This window comes from Anguilla rostrata, chromosome 11 (genome assembly GCF_018555375.3).
Source record: "Anguilla rostrata isolate EN2019 chromosome 11, ASM1855537v3, whole genome shotgun sequence".
NCBI classification, from domain to species: Eukaryota; Metazoa; Chordata; class Actinopteri; order Anguilliformes; family Anguillidae; genus Anguilla; species Anguilla rostrata.
Genome location: NC_057943.1, coordinates 25599165 through 25615308, shown reverse-complemented (window position 1 = coordinate 25615308; position 16144 = coordinate 25599165). Strand labels below are relative to the sequence as shown.

At 45.4% G+C, this 16144-nt stretch overlaps 1 protein-coding gene across 2 annotated transcripts; it reads left to right on the top strand.

Annotated features, from left to right (window-relative positions):
* The first annotated feature begins 228 nt into the window (after positions 1–228).
* Positions 229–8547, top strand: atf1 (activating transcription factor 1). 2 transcript variants are annotated; one of them, XM_064298995.1, is made up of 8 exons: positions 229–440; positions 2753–2856; positions 4144–4263; positions 4346–4440; positions 5467–5600; positions 5810–5983; positions 6501–6660; positions 7881–8547. In XM_064298995.1, exons 2-8 carry the CDS (start codon positions 2758–2760, stop codon positions 8023–8025), a joined length of 927 nt encoding a protein of 308 aa, XP_064155065.1. In that variant the 5' UTR covers positions 229–440; positions 2753–2757; the 3' UTR covers positions 8026–8547. The 2 variants fall into 2 exon arrangements, with proteins under 2 accessions (XP_064155065.1, XP_064155066.1); XM_064298996.1 differs by lacking the exon at positions 229–440 and adding an exon at positions 508–634.
* The last annotated feature ends 7597 nt before the right edge of the window (positions 8548–16144 follow it).

Sequence of the window (16144 nt, the reverse complement as noted above, 5' to 3'; positions counted from 1 at the left end):
CTGGTTGAATGGGACCATGGTAATTCTACAGCTTTCTCTAACATTAAATATATCGCTAGATCTGAACACGCGACACGGTAGAATCTTTACGTTTATCTGACCTGTATATTTGTCAAATTGTTTAAGCAGACAATCACAGATTATTAAACTTGTTATCCCTTCGGGGTGAAAGAGGCGTGGTGTCTACGTCATGCCGAGAGAGAATAGATCACGTGTCCTAAGAGAGGCGGAGCACACCATAACGTTAGCTTCTGTCCCTTTAAAAAAATCGCTTTTGGTTTTTTTTAATGGTTGCAAGCTATAGATCATAATAAAAAAAAAAAAATTTTCCCTCCTTTTTCCTGTTTGCTTGGTAAACAGAACAGCTATTTTGGATATTAAACACCGCTTATCATTCGACAAGAGGCTGCATCGAGGAACTGTTGGGACGGGATTTTAAGGTAATCTTTTAAAAAATCGTGTTTCTTCGCTGGCTGTTCGCGCAACATTGTGCTCCTCGTAATGGCGGTTCTCCACTCGGTGGCTGTGGAAGAAGGTGTATTAATGGCTCTCCGTATCGCTGACGTCTGTTGACGCGGTGACTTGCGTGCCAGTGACTCGGATACCGCACCGCCACACTGAACAAATACATTCGGTGATGAGACAGAAAAACTTTGTTAGCTGTGCTTCGTGGAGTTAGAGATATGAGCAGCTAGTTAGCTTTCCAAGTAGCCAGTCAGCTAACATTATCTAGCTGGGTTTAGCTAGCCAACCAGCTTAGCAGAACATGGAGTTTGTTCGCTAGCTAACGTTAGCTATACCTCACTTTACAGCGCGCCAGGTGTTCTTTTTAAACAGTGAAATCACAAACAGTGCATTGGAAGGCAGCTAGCTAGTTAGCATGTCCGCTAACCGTATTTCCGAAATCTATTGTTGCGTACAGTTAGCTAACTGGTAGTTACGCCCTGATCCAGGGACATCCTCAGGCCAGCCGTACCTCGAACATTACTAGCTGGGTAGCGGCGGTAACATTAGCTATAATAACTGCCGCTAAGTTAGCGAGTAGCACACGATTTCCAGTGAGCTACTAAACACCCATGACACTGAAAATATAACACGGCTGTTAAATTGTTAGCAAAAATTATTTAGCGCGCTACAAGTTAAATATATCTTTCAGACGGTTACCATTGGTAACGGTTGGTAGTCACTTTTGGCTAACGTATGTTTAGTACATTAATCTAAGCTAGCCTTGATTTCTTAGTTAGCGAATGTAGACAGATTCGCAGCAACGGAAGGGGATTGTTTATTGTGTAGCCTATACTAGAATATGTCAGTTACCTGAAATAAACCCGTCCCTTGCACTTGCAGTTAGTTATCTTTGTAATATAAAGCTGATTATGTTATCATTAGTTCGTGACACCTGGGTATCCATTTTAGCACGCTATTTAAACGCACTGTATTGTAATGTATCACCACCTGCTGTGAAGTTTCTGCTTTTCGAGAATACATGAGTAGCTATAGCCATAGCAGGTATGGCTAATAACATTTGGTTTCCTATGCCCATATAGCTTGTTCGTTAGCCACCCAGCTTTCCTCTATGTTTCTTATTTTATCCTTCACTGGATTGTATTTTTGAAATGGAAATTGGATCGCCAAGTTATCCACGTTATATGTGATTGCTATAGGGGGTGTGCCCGCCCACGTGGCTGTAAATAATAACAGTCTAAAGCCATTGCCCCCAGCAGCATAATGTTTTTATGTGCGTGTGCTTATTACATGTCTTTGAGGCATATCAGTGTGTTTCAAGGATTTCGAAATGTCCATTATGTAATTTTTTCCCTGTTGCAACATTGCCTTTTTCAATTATGCCTAGTGCGGTACCGTCGAGCGCCATCAATGTCAGAGATCAGAATATCTGTGGCTTTGTTGGTACTTTGCCTGGTTGCAGGCAAGTGAGGCAACCGTGACTCTGCGGTTGAAGTAGGTACGAAGCAAACGGAGACCAGTGAAATGCGAAGACTAAGCGCCTTTTGCTCCGTCGTGGTTCAAATCGATTTCAAATCCGGTCTCGCCCCGTGCTGCTTCCGCGAAGTGGTTTGCAATTTCATGACTGGCTTGTCTGTCTAATGTAAAAAACATTCACACCCACCCGCACAGAGCGAAGTCGAGTGACGTCATCTGTCTGCCAAAGAAGCCCAGATTATGACGTTATATGATCGAAATAAAACGCGCATTTACCTGTGCTTTCAACGGGCTTCTTGAAAAGGTTTCTTACTACGTGAGTCACTGAGGTAACACGAAATGTATATTCTGCCAGGAATTCCTTCCGAAATGGCAAATCTACCAGACATTATTCATAGGCACCGTGGTTGACTGTGCATTCACCTTCCCATTCAGCATTTATGGAACCCTGTACCTCACTTTAACCAATCAGGCACATTTGTTTACTCCCAATTTAAGCTGTATTAGATCAGCTTGACAGAGTGAGGCAACCGAAGGGGCTTGATGCGCATGGATACTGGTGTGTGTGTGAGAGAGAGATTAAGAGAGAGAAAGAGTCTACATGTGTACCTGTATAGGTGTGATCATTACTGTTAGTAACAGTTTGTTTGGGCTGACTGCGGTTGACTGCCATCTGTTTTGCAATTGTTATGTTGATGTCTGGTCTGGTTTTTGATTGGTGCGCTGGCTTGTGTTTGGTATGGTAATGATTTGTCTGCACTGTGATTGGTGTGTTGATGCTGTGTCTATTCTGCGATTGGTGTGTTGACAGTGAGGATGGAGGAGGTGCAGCAGAACAGCAATGGCACTGAAACACAGACTATCACCATCCCAACCACTATCAGCGCCTCCCAGATCTCACAAATAGCCCAGCAGGTAACCGTGCGCTTGTGTATTTGTGTGTGAGAGAGATAAAGATGAGACTGGGTGGAGAAGAGTGTGTGTGTGTGTATGTATGCATGAATGAGTTTGGGTGTGTATTTATGTGAGGCAGAAAGAGAGTCAGTGCCGTCTGTCTGTGTGTTACGGTCATTGACTGTAGACAAATATGGACAAATCACTGTGACATCATGCATTGAGTCTCCATGGGCTTGGTGAAAAGCATTGAAGCCTGGGGGGTGCGGTTTGTGGGTGCCACCATGTTGTACAAACTGGAGCCAGAGACTGCGCAGTAGGGACATGAAGTCTGGTCGTGAGACACTGTCCCTGATTCGTCCGCAAAATATTACAGTCTTGTCCAAATAACACAATAGCATAAGTCGGCACATGGGAAGACATTAGATGAAGAATGAAGATGAAGATAAACAATTGTTGCGACTACATTTTCTTGTGGAAAAAAGGATTGGCCATATTATTACCATTGACTTGCACTGAAACGGGTGAAACGCCTGTACTGGAGCCAACCGTGCTGGCGCTGGTGAGCAACGTCTTGCAGCAAGACAAGGAAGTGAGCTTCAAAAACGCAGCCCGGCTTTGGCTGCTTGGCTGCGATGTGCAGACCGCAGAGAGGGCAGCGGTACTGTGCCTCAGTTTGAGGTGAGACTCCTACTGGTGGAACAGTGGTGGTGCAAACACGCCCAGCGGCTCATTCTGCCCTGCTGAGAACTATAAAGGAGCGTGATTTAACGCAGATCGCAGTGTAAACGCCGTGAGGCTAATGCCGTCGTGTTGTTCATTGACGCGTTCACGGCAACCTCTTTTCCTGGGCCGTAGCTGCATGGAGGCGAGCTGGGGTACGCTAAGAGGTGGAACTGGAGTTCGGACCCGGATCTCCCACAGCGGCCCCAGTGCTGAGGAATGGGCTGGAGGAGAGGGAGTTTTTGGAGGGGCTCTTTAAAATTGCCGTGCCTGCTCGTTGATGTTGTCAGGAATGTGTTGCCTGAGGCAGTCTACCTGTTCGTCACTGGAGAGGGCAGTTCTGCACCCGTACTGGAAATGCCCTGGCCCCTTCCTGTGTGTGCTGGGGGTGGGGTGTAGTCTAGGTTTATGACTTATAATGATGCCATCTGTTCCATTTCCTTCTCTTTGTGTGTGTGTGTGTGTGTACTGTCTGCGTGTGTATGTATTTGTGCTGGTGTGTGTTTGTGCATATGTATTTGTGTTGGTGTGCATTTCTGTGTGTATTTTGCATTGTTTATATTTGTGCTGGTGTGTTTCGTGTAGATGTCCTTGGGGGGCTCTCCGGTGACGTTGGTTCAGCTCCCCGGAGGCCAGTTCCAGGTGCAGGGGGTGATCCAGTCTGCCCAGTCTGTCATTCAGTCTCCACAGGTGCAGCATGTGCAGGTAAGACACGCCCCTCTGCGCACGCGCGCCCTGTCCCCGTTACCTTGGCCTGGCTTCTCACCGGACGCCTCTGTGCACGCAGGGCGGGTCCGACACCGACGACTCCCAGGACTCCTCCGACAGTGGAAGCTCCGCCCACAAGTCCCGCGAGATCCTGGCCAGACGCCCATCCTACAGGTACCTCCCACTGAGACCCGCTGCCATGACAACATGATACCCCTGTGACATCATTGCACCGATGCAGCTCTTCTTTTGTGCTTTTTAAAGACAGAATATGGGCTTTACTGTGGTGCTTACTTTTCAGGCTCATGTTAGGCTAAATAGAATAAGGTTCTTCCTCAGCCTGGGTCGAACTTGGACCCAGCCAGGAGTCCCATGGGCTGATGCGTAATTGGCTGCAGTATAGCCCAGGGAGGAAGGGTTTTTAGTTGGCAGGATTTCCCATTTGTTTTTTTAAGTTTTTTTCCCATTTGTTAAAAATAGTGAAAGAGAAACAGGAAGGTCAATTCCATATTGCGTAATTGAAAAGATATGAATGAATTTTTTCCAGATATGTTTTTAGCCTTAATTTTATTCTAAAGTGAGTCAAGGTAGCAAATGTATATACACTACATGGCCAAAAGTATATGGACACCAGACGTCCAGTATTAATATGGAGTTTGTTCACCCTTTTACGGCCAGAACAACCTCGACTCTTCTGGAAAGGCTTTATTTTGGATGTTGGAGCATTGCTGCATGGATTTGCTTCTGTTCAGCCAGAAGAGCATTAGTGAGGTTGGGCACTGATTGGGCGATTAGGCCTGGCTTGCAGTTGGCTTTCCAATTGATCCCAAAGGTGTTGGATGGGGTTGACGTAAGGCCTCTGTGCAGGCCAGTCAAGTTCTTCCACACTGTTCTAGACAAAACCATTTCTAAATGGACCTCGCTGTGTGTCCAGGGGCATTGTCATGCTGAAACAGGAAAGGGCCTTCCCAAACTGTTGGGGAAGCACAGAATTGTCTAGAATTTGATTGTATGCTGTAGCATTAAGATTTGCTTTCACTGGAACTAAGGGGCCTAGCCCAAACCATGAAAAACAGCCTAATACTAATCTTAATTACTATTATCAACTGTATTTTTTGTTGTTGATTTTATCGTTAGGTCCATGTTGGCAGGCCTGTGTTTAGCTGGTCATATTAACTCACTGTTATGTCGCCCCTACAGGAAAATTTTGAACGAATTGTCTGCGGAGGAGCTGACTTCTCGAAACGAGGGAGAGGAGGAGAACCCTTCATCCACGGTGACCACTGCTATGACCGTCCCTACTCCCATCTACCAGACCAGCAGCGGCCAGTACAGTAAGACCTTAACGCCGAACCAATGCTCACCATAAGTTTAATTAGGGTAATTTAATCTCTTAAGCCTGCCCAGGAACTACAGATGGAAGTGAACTAAAATATCTTCTTTACATGTTTTGGTCACACATATATGTTGATGAATTTGCATTCTTTGTCTGCTAAATGCTGTGAATAAATGCATGATCTCTCTCTCTCTTTATTCTCCTTAGTTGCCATCACGCCCAACGGCACAATTCAGTTGGCCAGCCCGGGCACGGAGGGCGTGCAGACCCTCACCATGACCAACTCGGGCACCACGCAGGCCGGCCCCACCATCCTGCAGTACGCCCAGACGCCCGACGGACAGCAGATCCTGGTGCCTAGCAACCAGGTGGTGGTTCAGAGTGAGTGCAGCTCGTTGAGTTTTGTGTTGGTGTCGATCGGGCTGCTGAGCCGGCGAGAGAAGGCTCGGTCGTGCAGCAGGCTGAATGAGAGTCACTAGCATGTGCTAAGCTGAGGTAATGTGTGCACAAAGCCCGCGCCCTTAAAAGCAGCGGGTGACTCACAGGCCCAATCAGCCTGAGGTGGGCGTGTCTCGTTATATCAGGGACATGTTTGACGAGCGAAGCCCCTCCCCGTGGTCTCAGGATACCCGGTTAAGATGGCGGTTGTGGGCCGGAAAGGCACGCAGGCCTGATTAATCGAGGCGTGTTTTCCATAGCGTGCTGCTGAATTTCTCTGTGCTCGTTAAGGATTTGTGTGAATTGAGCTGGGGGGCTCTCGGTAATCTTCTCTGGCCCCGTGGGACTCGAGTTTGGCACCTGCCGCCGGTTTCCATAGCAATGGCCAAATCAGGAAGGCTTGGGAAGCCGGCGGTCTCCATGGAGATGCGCTGAGCTGAGCGGTGTGGCTGTCCCGTAGGTGCGGGCGGAGAGATGCAGACGTTCCAGATCCGCACCACGTCCAACGCCAGCTCCCTGCCCCAGACCGTGGTCATGACCTCCCCCGTCAACATCTCCTCCCAGGCCACCAAGTCGGACGACCCGCAGATGAAGAGGGAGATCCGGCTAGCCAAGAACAGGTGAACCCCCCACCCCACTGCACCCTGCTCTGCTGTCTCCCCTGTAAGCCAGACCCACCCGGCCCCAATCACCTCCTCAGTCCCAACCCCCACACCCCCACCCCGTCGAACACATTACGCCCTGCCCCGTTCCCTCTCCAAAAACTACAGACACACCACTGGTCTGTGAAATCACATCGCCACGGAATCCTGACAAACAGAGAATCTCCTCCTTCCAGCATGTGTAGAAGACACACTAAAGCTTAGAGCACTTTCAGATCCCTTGCACGCATGCATCTGTATGAGGTGTTTTTGCAGATCCTGGTGATCTGCTGCACGCACACACACCCGCAGACCCGGGCCTACAGCAGTCGCTGTGTGGATGAGCTGGTAATACTGAGATAGGGTCTGAGAGCCTGGAACAAACTGGGACACTGTCTGGTGGATGAAAAAATGATACATTTTTTGTCACACAATATGAAAATGAACCACATGCATGCTTTGTAAAACATTTTTCCATCTTTGTTTTAGTGCAAAAATGTCACAGTGCGATTACTTGAACAACCAATAGCAATTACAATGTTTAGTCTTTTTTTCCCCTGGACACTTTGTGGCCTCTGACTGCCTCCAGTTTTAAGATTTTTTGTGCTGTTATAAAATGATTGGTTTTTGGGGGCATACAGATGGCAGTCAGCCAATCCGCAACACTTGCTTTTATCAAGCTTCCACTTCTTATAAAAACACAGTTTCTATTTTTAACCTCGCTTTGTTCTCCTGCAACATTATAATTTGTCTTCCTCTTTTCAAAAGGTTTTTTTTGTTGCAACATCTTTTTCGTCAGCTGACTAACGTCAGATAATTTTGGCTATGATTTTCACAGAAATATATTAGCTAACATTAGGTTACCGCTCGATACCGCTGTAGCAGACAAAGCAGACCGCAGACACTTCCAATCAGAGTAGCCTAACGAACAGAAGGATTTGTGGGAGTTGGAGTCTTGTATTCTAAAGCTTTGCTTGTGATTGCTGAACCACGTGAACTTCCATGCATATTTCAGGGATTGTTTTGGCAGTTTGATTTCTGCAGAATAGTGTGTCCAGTATATTGGTCCCGTTTACCCAACGCTGACATAATCTACCCGCATTGGGTGGGTGGTCAGGTGATGGCACTGGCCAATTGTATGACAGTTCTGACACTCTTCTCTCTCCTCCCTCCCTTCGTCCCTCCGTCCCTGTGTGAAGGGAGGCCGCGCGCGAGTGCCGCAGGAAGAAGAAGGAGTACGTCAAATGCCTGGAGAACCGGGTGGCCGTGCTGGAGAACCAGAACAAGACGCTGATCGAGGAGCTGAAGACATTAAAAGACCTTTACTGCGTGAAGACAGGGTAACGAGCCGGGAACCAGAACAGGACCGGGCGGCTCGCTATGGACCACTGGGGACTGGGAACAGCGCTCCGTACTTAACCATATTCCTTTCGTTGGTTCCGTTTGGTTTTTTTATCCTTTTGTTTAAACAAGGTTATCCGCAGCAGAATCAAAAAAAAGAAAAGAAAAGAAAACAACGTTTCGGCAATGTTCGTGTGAAAGCGGGTTATTTTCCTCCGTTGAGAAATAACCGACGAATTCACCAAAAACCATTTTTATCTCGTTTTATTTTAGGGACACACAAGCTGGAATTGAGAGCATTAAAAAAACAAAAAAAAACAAACAAAAAAACAAAAAGAAGAAAACGAGCAATGCTTTTGTAATTTTCAGTTTTTTTTCTGCAAGCCAAGGTTTTTTTTTCCTCCATTTTTATTAACATAGCAGTAGGAACGTGCAGTTTTAACCTCTGTAAGAGCCGCGTTGTCGTGAGTGTACCTATGACTTGTAATCATGTATCTTTTTGTAAGTAAAACACACTTTTCGGTTGTTCCTCTCCTCGTTTTGGAGGCATGGCGCAGGTCCTCTGTTACATGTCCCGGTTTCCTGGAAACTGTCAGCGGAGAAGCTTCTGGAAGTGGGTGTCCTGTTGGGACACTTTGTCAAGGAGCGCAAGTTGTGGTTCAGGCCTGGGGGGGGGGGGGGGGGGCGGGGCGAGGCGGGACAGGCTGGAGGGAGGGGAGGGGGGTGTGTGTTTGGTTTGAGCCAGAAAATCAAATGTCACTCATTTGGTAGGTGAATCTAAATAAATATTTTTTTCCAATCTTTATTCTGCTGTAGACATATGTTGTTCCAGGAGGACCGGGAGAGAGAAGGGTGGGACGGTCGTGCTGCTTATAACCGAGCTGAGTCCGCCCACAGGTTCTCTATAGCAACCAGATGGTCAGCTACTGCATTCCTCACGTCCTCTACTTCTGATTGGTCGCGGGAGGTTCCAGCACTTTATCACTGTTGATGAGTAGTCATGCAGACCCGTGGCCAAGGACATCGTCCGTTGCCTTGGATATTGTCCTTATTCAAACTCAGTTGCGAATATTCAGTTACAGATTTTCAGTTTAGATGCATCAGACTTAAAGTTCATCAGACATAATGTTCCAACAGTAGGGAGGCTGTTCTTTCAGTGTTATGAATAGAGAGGCAACCATCTGGTTAATGGATAGAATCTTGTGCCTGTACTGAGTGTGACTCAGTTGAGCAGTCATGGTTTTCCACCCTCGGCGGCTCTATTCAGGGATGTGTGGGGAAGCGTGAGCGAGAAGCACGTGAGCACCTTGCTCTCGCAGAGGGGGATGCGATGGCAGTGGACACGCTGCAGCCCAGGGCTGGAGGGGACTGACCTTCTCCATGGTGCGTGGGCAGCTGCGGCCCATCGCCGTTACCTGGCCCTGCCGATCTCCTCCTCCTCTTGCGAATTGAGCTCTGTTTGGCGGCTGTTTCCTCTGCACACAAAGGCCATGCAGCTAGATGCGTGCGTCCAAGTGTTAGCTTCTCTCAGCGAGCGATGTCGGAAATCCAAGCTCTGGAAGGCGCACCTGTTTTTATATTCAGTTAGACCTGAGGGTCTCTGACAGGAAAGCAGCCGGTGGGGAACACGCAGAGCACAGCGAGGAAAGACCAAAGCTGAACACCAGTACGCCCTCATGACCAGGGCCACCAGTCTGTCTCCACCATGTGACCTGCAGGGATTTGAACTTGCATTTCCATGGTTATCCTCCAGGGGTCCCCACAGCAGCACCGTTGAGCGACTAATTGTGCAATTGAGTTTCTAATTGAGGAATTTCTAAAAACAATGAGTTGATTTAATACGGGGAGAGTCAGGACAGAAAGTGAATGGATTGAAGTTTAAGTACTGTGAGAAGCAGGCCTTTGAGCCGGGGGGCCTGCTGGTCATGGAGAGCAGCAGGCTCTTTGACTCGGAGCTCCAGTAGCACAGCAGTCGATCCATTTCAGCAGCTGGTTGCGCAGCTAACTCCGGTGATCTGGATTCTTGGGTCTGCAGTCGGTCACTGCTTTTGAGGAAAAAACAAAAACCAGCAGACTCTGCCTCTCCAGGACCAGGATTGAGTATCACTGCTGTGAAAAGAAAACTGTATCCATATAAAGCAGGGTATGCTGTCCAATCTTATCCAAAAAGGGCTGATGTGGCTGTAGGTTTTTGTTACAGTCCAGGACGAAGACTCCTAGTGCTGATTGAAGATCATGATTCATTCATTAGTTGAATCATCATTTTAAAAATACTTTTTTGTGCTAGTTAACTGTTGTGTAACTGCTCTCATTTTTAATGTGGGCATTTCCCACTGCTTTTAACAAAACTTATTGTGGCCCTGTATAACATTAAAAAAACACTGCAGGATTGTCCATTGCAGTTAGTAATCAAACTGAATTTAACATGTGTTGCTGATAAACATCGCAGTCAGTCATCATCTGTGCTTAATTAGAGACACTTTATCAGTTTAGATTATTGAGGTGGTGCAAATGGATAATCGTTTGAGAAGGGGCTTAACAAAGAGGCTGTCATGACCTCTAGCTGGCGGAGGACTGAAATGCAATGCGAGAAAACCATAGGAAACCAATTGGTTTCCCTTGTTATGAAAGATGCATACAGGTGGTCTGGAGTCTGATGCCGCCTCATGCCTGCACACCCAGTGCTTTAAGGCTGAACCCCTCCCTCAACACTGCCAGCGTGCAAAACGCCTCCAGCCTGTCAATGCAAAATGCCCAGAGAGAAGCACATGGACATATTCTTAGATGTTATATACTGACTGACCACTAGAGGGAGGTCTCGCCTCATTCTCAAAATTATTTGGCCAAGACCATATGACGTGGAGCAACACAGGCAACAGCAACACTTTAAAACCGAAAAAAAAAAATCAGATTTCACTTCCATGAAAGAATGTATCTTGAAGAAAATATGCAATTGACATAACTAAGTGTAGGTGTTAGTAGATGGATTCTAATCTAATGTAGGTGTACTATGGTGCATCCGTTAATGGATGCTATAAGTATCTCCTGCAGCCTATTTATAGGTGGAAATGAAACGGATAATGGAACTCCCTGGAAAGGTTAAAGCAAGAACTTTGAGCTGGAGAAAGTCTGCTTTACTCCTTAAGTGGCTTTTAGATTCTCTCTCAAAGCTTTCATTTAGTATGTTTTGTAATACAATATCAACCTTGTTTCCGTGTCTTGAAACCTCACCAGAATAGGGCATTAAACTGAATTTTTCTCATCGCTGTGGTACCACATGTTTTGGGGTTTTTTTTCTGAAGGGGTAATACCCAAATGCAGTCTTTCTTTTGCTCCTGACATCAACTCTGGATTGTAAATAAATGACACACACTGACGCATAGATTTAGGTAACCTCTCTGTTACATGCCAGGTTATTGGTATTATTCGTTGTAGGAAGCCTCGTGTGAATGATTACCACGGGCACGCAGGCAACGACATGAACGACTGCGGGGTCCCGAAGTTATATTAGGACCCCAAGAGCATGAAAGCCTTCTCTTCGCACCCCAGGTGTCACGCCTCTTCTTTTAAACTTCATTTTCTCTCCTTCCCTTCCTGCCCCAACTCTGCAAGTTAGCTGGTTCCTATAGACCCTTGTTGAATAAAGTTTTTATATTCCTTCTGGTGTACAGATGAATGTGTTGGCTTTGGTTTTGTTGTGTTTGCTTTGTATGTTTACTGCTTTTTATGAGCTGGGTCGTTACATAATGGGAGCTCCTCCGTGATCTCTTTTGGTAAGCATTACCTTGCTATACAATCATTCTGATAAGAAATTCTATGGCCCTGTGTGAACGTTAGCATGTTGCTCTTAAGCAAGGGAAGGCAATCCATATCCAAATTGGATTTCATGCCAACTTCTGCTCTTATTAAATTAGCCACATCATTTAGTAACTGATATGTTGGCTGCATCTTTGATAGGTGAATGAATTGCAGCTGAAGATTTCCTGTGTCCCAACACGAAACATCTTATTGTGGTCTAATCTACGGTTAAACCAACATAAGTGCATTCAGCTGATTAGCTAATTTAGCCTGTCTAATTGGTGACAGCAGTCTCAGTGTCGCTGTTTATTCTGTCCTGGTATTCCTGTTTTTAAAGCAACGGCCTTGTAATTCACTCTGCCACATTGATAAGTAATTAGGAATCTCTTAAAACCTTCCACTCAACAGTTCTACCCAGCAGTGTTAATTAATCACACATGCGTGGGTTCCTATGTTCAGGGACTCAGATGATGGTGCTTTTCTGCATTGCATCCTCTAGTTTGAAATTCTCGGCTGTATTGTTAGGCCTGTGCTATCCCGCTGTGATATCTACCATAAACTTGAGAGAGCGCACGTGCAGCATGTGTGCCAACTGGACCATGTGTAGTCTGCCCCATCTTCATGGCACTGCCATTCACCAGCCGACCTGTGCAGTAAGTGCGCCCGGAGGACGGGTGTGGTCAGTGCAGCTGGTGTGTTGTTAATGTGCATGGGGTGGGGAATGCCTTAACATGGGGGACATTGCAGCCGATTGCCCTCTCTGCCTCCCGTGGACCAAAACCAGGTTAAGATTTCAACTTGAGCATTTAATCAATCATCAAGTTTGAGTGGGGAAAGCAATGCCCTCTGTTAGTTGCAACTGTTACTGGCACCCTATGGCCATACAGACATTAACTCCACAACAGTACTGTCTATGAACCACCAGGGGCAGTGCTGGCAATTTAAGAGGACCACCTGGGAGATGCATTCTCTGGTTTATTCAAAGATGGTTGAGAGCATAAAAACATACACAAATGGAAGTAGTATTCTGCAGTAGTATTCAGGACCCAGGGAGATCAAGAGAAGTGTTTCACTAATAAAGTAAACAAGTAGAATAATAAATCAGATACCTAGGTGGCCACAAAAATTTGTGAAAACTTTAGTCAAAAATTGTTTCGTACGACAGCATGACAGTACTGGTGGCCAATATGCTGCTGTCTTTTGGGACTTTTTTATTGGGTAAGTATCTTTGCCATATTGAATAACTTCACAAATTTGTTCATGATGTCATATTTTCTTACACAACCATATAATAGGCTCGGCAGTCAGCTAGCTCGCTTGCTTGTTCTCAAGACCTTTGTTTTGCTTAAATGCCCGCTTTCTGTTTGAATATTTATTTAATAACTATTCCTTTATTAGGATTGTTTGTCTCTTAGCATAACCATTGAGTTCCGCTGACCAATAACATAATGCTGGTTGTAACCTTATAGAACCAATCAGATTGCAGAGAACTAGAACTTTCCAGGAGCATCTGGAGTCAAGACTTGGGATGTAATGTCTCAACAGCACCAGAGGCAAACTAATTTAACTGAAACCACACAGTACTGTATATCTGGCCACGTTAAATCTCCCGTGGCCAGATATACAGTAGCAAAATGCAATAGTTTTTTAATGGGTTTCAGTGGAAATAATCATTAAAGCCACAAACCAAATTAAGCTGCTGCTATCGGCAGGAAAATCTGAGAGAATAGGATTGCTTTTCAAACTTCAAAGCAGGTGTCAGTGTAAATGCCACAGTTTATGCATCATGTAGCTAAATTCCTGTTTCACTGCCTGTGCGTACTGAATGAGCGGAAGATTGGTACCTCCTGAACTTGCCAAAATGTCAGTCCTCAAAAAAATAGTACCTGAAACTGATCCTGGATCAGTGTTTGCGAGCAGAACTACTTCCTGTCCTGTGTGTCACAGGAACCAGGAGAGGAGGTGTTTTTTCCTTGCACTTGTCTGAGAAACAAGGCAAACTCCTCACCTTACTCTTTAGTGGATTGCAAGGGTTGACCTGAGTATATGAACCATCCACTGTAGTCTGGGACTGCCTGAGTTCAGTTTGCCTGTTTCCCTCCATGTAAAAACCCTGGTAAGCAGCAGCAGAAAGGACCTCCTGGTTTCCATGGTGCGTTCCTGTGTCACTGTGAAGTGCGACTGATGGACTGGAAAGGGTGTGGCTCAGGGAATTAACCTCCAGCTGAGTGTCTGACATGCTCACAGAACTGCATATGCACGCACAAACAGGCACACATATGCACATGTACACACACACAGAACTGCATATGCACGCACAAACAGGCACACATATGCACATGTACACACACACAGAACTGCATATGCATGCACAAACAGGCACACATGCACATGTACACACACACACATGCACACACACACACGCAACTTGAGCTTTAATTTATGAAAAGAAAATATCCCATGTTGTTCTGCAATTAAGTCGCTGACTTATTTGAAAAATCCTCAAAGATAATTATGGGCACCTATGTACATGCAAACACACAGAATTTCATGTACATGCTCACATACACAGTGTAGAATAATGGGTAAGGAGCTGGTCTTGTAACCTAAAGGTCACGGGTTAGATTTCCGGGAAGGACACTGCCATCGTACCCTTGAGCAAGGTACTTAACCTGCATTGATTCAGTATATATCCACCTGTTTAAAATGGATGCAATGTAAATGCTGTATGTAAATGTTATGTAAGTCTCTCTGGATAAGGGGGTCTGCTAAATTCCATGTACGAATATACTTAAACATGCACACAAGGGTTGGGGAAATACCATTTCAGGCAATGAATTGAGAATATTATAATGAACTGAAAAGTGACAATTTTTAAAAATTAACTTCAGTTTACTTCTTGAATTGAATGAAATGAAATAGTATTGACCCAAACTGTTGACTGATGCACAGCTGAACATATGTGCACACACATTCACATGCACAAATAATGATCATGATGTTGTTTCTTCTTTTTATTTGGCAGGATATAAAATCTGCTGGGTTTTCAGAGGAATTCTATGGCTGTAAATAATGTCTGCCAGTGCGAAGATCCAAAATGCTTTTCCTTCTGGTCAGCCTGCTGCTTGTTTTTGGAATCCTCCGTGTGCATCGCTGACAAATATAGAATCTTCTCTGTTGCATTCTACCTCAGCCAAAGGGGGTAGTGACAAATGAAATGATGATAAATTTAAATCCTTGTTTTCTTAGATCAAAATATACTCTAGATTGCCCAATGCAAATTTTCAGTTGATGCTTTGCCAGAACCAAGCTGGCCTTGCAGACGGTTGATGGACACTTTTTTTTCTCACATGCAAATGCTTTCTGTGTTTACCCATCTTCCGCCGTGGACCAGCGTACAGGCCGTCTCGCAGGAAAGCACACTTCCAAATGGAGAGTGTGTATTTGGCAGCATGCTTCTGGTCTCAGAATTGCTGAAACAGAGGAATTATCGTTGTGGGCCCAACTGTGCTGGTATTGATTTAGGGTCCATTGCCAGGTGGTGTCAGGTTAGTGCACTGGGGCGCACAAGGACCCAAACAAAGCGTTCACATTCGCGGGAAGGAGCCTGGTGTTGGCAATTGCACTGAGCGCACCTGTGAGTGGCGGGTTTTACCTGCTTTCAGCTCTCCTCTGAGGACGGCTTTCTCCTGCTTAGACCTCATCTCTCAGTGATGGGCACTCTGAAATGATTCTTGGTAGTTTGGAGATAGAGCTAAGAACCATAAGAGCTTTTATCAGTTATCTTAAAGGGACGAAATGCATGAGGTTTTAATTTTATTGTGGAGTGGCTCTTTAGTTTTGCTTCTTCTGACAGCAAGATGAAGGTGAACATGTACACATGAAGGCTTTGGCTTGAAAGGTCAAATAAACCCAATTAACAAATTTAGTTATACTATATCTAGACAAATACGACTGAAATACACACAAGCAAACTTCCTAGTTCCTGTTTATGGCTGCATGACAGCATGATGTCCTATTGAAACAGCAGGAGGTATGGCAAGAAGTCATGGCAAATTATTCTGAATTAAATGGAGTGTATCCCTAAAGACCCTGTCAAAGAAAGAATATGGTATTGTGACTTATCCCAGGCTGGAATTTTCCACTCAAAACACCTCTTTGGTGTGTCAGCCAGTACTAATTTATAAACCTCTCCGATGGTCTTTAGTCGTTATTTACTTTTAAAAACTTGTGTAATGTGTGATGGATCCTGTTGATTGCCCCACTATTGGCATTAGTCTGTACTTACCTATGATGCTATGTAAAGGCTGAAATTTTCCTGTAC

What these genes read in the sequence shown, in the direction of transcription:
- atf1 (XM_064298995.1), top strand. Translation starts at nt 2,758, where the DNA reads ATGGAGGAGGTGCAGCAGAACAGCAATGGCACTGAAACACAGACTATC. An exon ending in GCCAGACGCCCATCCTACAG is followed by an intron (nt 4,441 to 5,466) that starts GTACCTCCCACT and finishes TCGCCCCTACAG; the next exon opens with GAAAATTTTGAACGAATTGT. An exon ending in ATCCGGCTAGCCAAGAACAG is followed by an intron (nt 6,661 to 7,880) that starts GTGAACCCCCCA and finishes CCCTGTGTGAAG; the next exon opens with GGAGGCCGCGCGCGAGTGCC.